Below are 4,631 nucleotides of genomic sequence, written 5' to 3'. Positions count from 1 at the left end.
TATTTTAAAATTAATTATACCTAAGATCAATATGGAGAGCCTAATAAGATTAAAGTGAAGAGTTTAAAATCTTTTTTTATTTTTAAAAATAAATTGAAAGTTAATAAGAAAAAACAAGAAATTACTTCTTCAAATTTTTTATAATATTTAATCTATTACATCATTTATTTTTTTTTTTCAAAAATATTGAATAACAATTTATGAAAATTTAATTAATTATAAGTAAATAAAAAGAACAAATATATTATATGAATTTATAAATTACAAAAAAGATAGTGTAATTAACTTTGATTATTAAATCTTAATATTTCTATTTAAAATGTGTAGTTAAAAATATAGTAGGAACTATAGATTGGATATTAAGGATAGTGAGAATGCGAACTCACTAAAATAAAAAAATGTTTTGAAGTATTTATGATTATTTTTTAAAAGTTTTGATTGTTTTTGACTAAAACAGAGGGTTAGTTTTAGAGATATTCATTTATTTATTTATTTATTTAACTAAATTTAATTTGTGAACTCTCATTTATTTAATAAGCTATCTACTAATTTACCAAAATAAATAAAATATTCATAAATATAAATGAAAAAAATCTATCTATCTATATTTTTGGTTATATTATCTTATTACAAAATATAATATAAGAAAACAAATTATTTTCAACCAGTCATATTTTTAATATTTATACATCCTTCTTCATCACTTGTCTATCACCAGAAATTTATTTTAAAGAAAACTAATCTTTTTGATTTAAGACATTTGCTTAATTTATTCTTTACATTCAATTACTTTATGTTTCTATATTATATTAAATTAAATTAAATAGAATAAAATTATTGAATTAAAAATTATAAATAAAATTAAATAAAAAAAGCATTAGCAAATTAAAAAAGAAAAAGATAATTAAATCTAATAAAAAGCTAATAAACAAATTAAAAGTTTTAATTGTTTTAAATTAATTTTTCAAAAGTAATATCATAACCCAAAACAAATAAACTGTTTTTACCCAAGATTAAGTGTCAAATTTGATAGTTTAGTGCAATTTGCTAAAGCATTTCCTAAGCATGAAGTACCTTAATTACCAATTTAATTGTAACTTTTTAAATATTGAAGAAAAAATATAAAACTAATAAATTATTTAGAAGGAAAAAATATGAATTTATAAATAATAAAAGCAAATATTGAAAATAAAAAATGAGTGAAATTATGAAAGATAGAAGAAATAAAAACGCAGTACAATAAAAAAGAAAGAAAAAGATTAATTAATCTAATAAAAAGCTAATAAACAAATAAAAAGAGTTTAATCGTTTTAAATTCATTTTTATAAATAAAAATATCACAATCCAAAACAAATAAACTGTTTTTTACCCAAGATCAAGTGCCAAATTTGAGAGATTAGTGCAATTTGCTAAAGCAGAACCTAAGCCTGAAGTTCCTTAATCACCAATTTAATTTCCACTTTTTAAAAATTGAAGAAAAAACATATAATTAATAAGTTATTTAGAAAGTTAGAAGTAAAAAAAACACAAGTTTTATAAAAAAGAAAAAGATTAATAAATCTAAAAAAAAGCAAATAAATGAATTTTAAAGAGTTTAATTGTTTTAAATTAATTTTTATAAATAAAAATATCACAATCCTAACAAAACAAATAAACTGTTTTTACCCAAGATCAAGTGTCAAATTTGAGAGATTAATGCAATTTACTAAAGCACAACCTAAGCCTGATGCCCCACTTGCACCAATTTAATTGTAACTTTTGAAAAATTGAAGAAAAAATATATAATTAATAAATTATTTAGAAAGATAGAAGAAATACATACACAAATACGTAAAATAAAAAGAAAAAGATAAATAAATGTAATAAAAACTAATAAACAAATTAAAAGAATTTAATTGTTTTAAATTAATTTTTATTAATAGAGATATCACAATCCAAAGCAAATAAACTGTTTTTACCGAAGATCAAGTATCAAATTTGAGAGATTAGTGCAATTAACTAAAGCAGAACATAAGGCTGAAGTACCTTAATTACCAATTTAGTTAGTACTTTTTATATATTGAAGAGAAAATATCTAATTAATAAATTATTTAGAAAGATAGTAGAAATATAAACACAAGATTAATAAAAAAGAAAGAAAAAGATTAATAAATAAAATAAAAAGATAACAAACAAATTAAAAGATTTAATTGTTTATAATTCATTTTTCTATAAAAATATCACAATCCAAAACAAATAAACTGTTTTTACCTAAGATAAAGTGTCAAATTTGAGAGATTAATGCAATTTGCTAAAGCAGAACCTAAGCATGATGCACCACTTGCACCAATTTAATTTCTACTTTTTAATTATTTAAGAAAAAATATAAAATTAATAATAAATTATTTAAGAAGATAGATGAAATACAAAAACTAGTAAATTAAAAAATAAAAGATTATTAAATGTAATAAAAAGCTAATAAACAAATTAAAAGAGCTTAATTTTTTTAAATTCATTTTTATAAATAGAAATATCATAATCTTAAACTCATAGACTGTTTTTACTGAAGATCAAGTGTCAAATTTGAGAGATTAGTACAATTTGTTAATACAGTTTCTAAGCGTGAAGTACCTTAATCACCAATTTAATTGTAACTTTTTAAATATTGAAGAAAAAATATATCATTAATAAATTTTTTTGAAGGAAAAAATGAAATTATCAGAAATGAATTAACAAATAAGAAAAGCAAATGTTGAAAATAAAAAATAAGTGAAATTATGAAAGATAGAAGAAATAAAAACACAAGTAAGTACAATAAGAAAGAAAAAGATTAATAAATCCAATTAAAAGCTAATAAACAAATTAAAAAGGTTTAATTATTTTAAATTCATTTTTATAAATAGAAATATTACAATCCAAAATAAATAAACTGTTTTTATTCAATAAAAGTGTTAGAAGGAAAAAATGTATAAAAAATAAAAATGAATTTAAACTTTTTAAAGGGAAAAAAATGACTAAAAAAATCATTTTTATCAATAAAATGTTTGAATAGAATATAGTTGATAAATTCTATTGAAAAATAATATTTTTAATAAACTAAATATTAAATATTTAGATAATATTAATAACAGTAATATTTTAAAATTAATTATACCTCAGATCAATATGGAGAGCCTAATAAGATTAAAGTGAGGAGTTTAAAATCTTTTTATATTATTAAAAATAAATTGAAATTATATTAATAAAAAACAAGAAAATACTTCTTCAAATTTTTTATAATATTTAATCTATTACATCATTTATTATTTTTTTCAAAAATATTGTATAGCAATTTATGAAAATTTAATTAATCATAAGTAAATAAAAAGAACAAATATATTATATGAATTTATAAATTACAAAAAAGATAGTGTAACTAAATTTGATTATTAAATCTTAATATTTCTGTTTAAAATGTGTAGTTAAAAATATAGTAGGAACTATAGATTTGATATTTATTTATGATTATTTTTCTAAAAAAATTTTTTTCATATTTTTAAGTCTTAGAAAGCTAAAGTGATTATTTTTATGGCTGAGTAGAAAATATGTGCTGTATTGTATGTATATTTTATTCAATTATTCTTTCAAAGAATATGAAAAAACTTATATACCACCTTTATAAATTTAATTTATGAACTATCATTTATTTAATAAGCTATCTACTAATTTACCAAAATAAATATGATATTTATAAATGTAAAAATAAAAATAAATCTATCCATCTATCTATCTATATTTTAGGTTAAATTATCTTATTACAAAATATTAAAAAAGAAAACATATTATTTTCTACTAGTCATATATTTAATATTTATTCATCTATTTTCATCACTTATATATCACCAGAAATTTATTTTAAAGCCAACTAATCTTTTTGATTTAAGATATTTGCTTTTTACTTTCAATTATTATAATACATTGATTGAGTTTCTATTTTTATGTTAAATTAAATTAAAAAAAATATTAATAAAAATTAAATTTAAAATTAAATAAAAAAAGAAATAGCAAAATAAAAAAGAAAAAGATAATTAAAACTAATAAAAACCATTAATTAAAAGAGTTTAATTGTTTTAAATTGATTTTTATAAATAGAAATATCACAATCCAAAACAAACAAATAAACTATTTTTACCCAAGATAAAGTGTCAAATTTGAGAGGTTAGTGCAATTTGCTAAAGCAAAACCGAAACCTGAAATACTTTAATTATCAATTTCATTTCCACTTTTTAAATATTGATGAAAAAATATAAAATAAATATGTTTTTTAGAAGGAAAAAGAGAAGAAAAATAAGAAATTATCTGAAATGAATTAACAAATAATATAAGCAAATGTTGAAAATTAAAAATGAGTGAAATTAAGAAAGATAAAAGAAAAAAACACAAGTGTAATAAAAAAGAAAAAGATTGATAAATTTATAAAAAGCTCATATACAAATTAAAAAAGTTTAATTGTTATAAATTCATTTTTAAAAATAGAAATATCTCAATCCTATACAAATAAACTGTTTTTACCCAAGAAAAAGTGTCAAACTGTAGAGATTAGTGTAATTTGTTAAAGCAATTCCTAAGCCTGAAGTACCTTAATCACCAATTAAATTTCCACTTTTTAAAAA

General features: G+C 18.1%; 1 protein-coding gene across 1 annotated transcript in view; it reads right to left on the bottom strand. All coding sequences in view use genetic code 6, as the record gives it.

Annotated features, from left to right (window-relative positions):
- Window positions 1–976: 976 nt before the first annotated feature.
- The window catches only part of TTHERM_002653529 (kinase domain protein), a gene marked incomplete at both ends in the record, with an annotated part of 8,542 nt that continues 4,887 nt past the window's right edge, over window positions 977–4,631 (bottom strand). The window contains 8 exons of the mRNA XM_012800368.1: window positions 977–1,097; window positions 1,370–1,459; window positions 1,666–1,755; window positions 1,959–2,048; window positions 2,251–2,340; window positions 2,544–2,633; window positions 4,151–4,240; window positions 4,531–4,620. Of these exons, the coding sequence (XP_012655822.1) occupies window positions 977–1,097; window positions 1,370–1,459; window positions 1,666–1,755; window positions 1,959–2,048; window positions 2,251–2,340; window positions 2,544–2,633; window positions 4,151–4,240; window positions 4,531–4,620 (751 nt within the window). The remainder of the gene's footprint in view (window positions 1,098–1,369; window positions 1,460–1,665; window positions 1,756–1,958; window positions 2,049–2,250; window positions 2,341–2,543; window positions 2,634–4,150; window positions 4,241–4,530; window positions 4,621–4,631) is intronic.

Source organism: Tetrahymena thermophila (genome assembly GCF_000189635.1).
Source record: "Tetrahymena thermophila SB210 genomic scaffold scf_8254355, whole genome shotgun sequence".
NCBI lineage: Eukaryota > Ciliophora > Oligohymenophorea > Hymenostomatida > Tetrahymenidae > Tetrahymena > Tetrahymena thermophila.
This window is presented reverse-complemented; position numbering and strand designations above follow the sequence as displayed.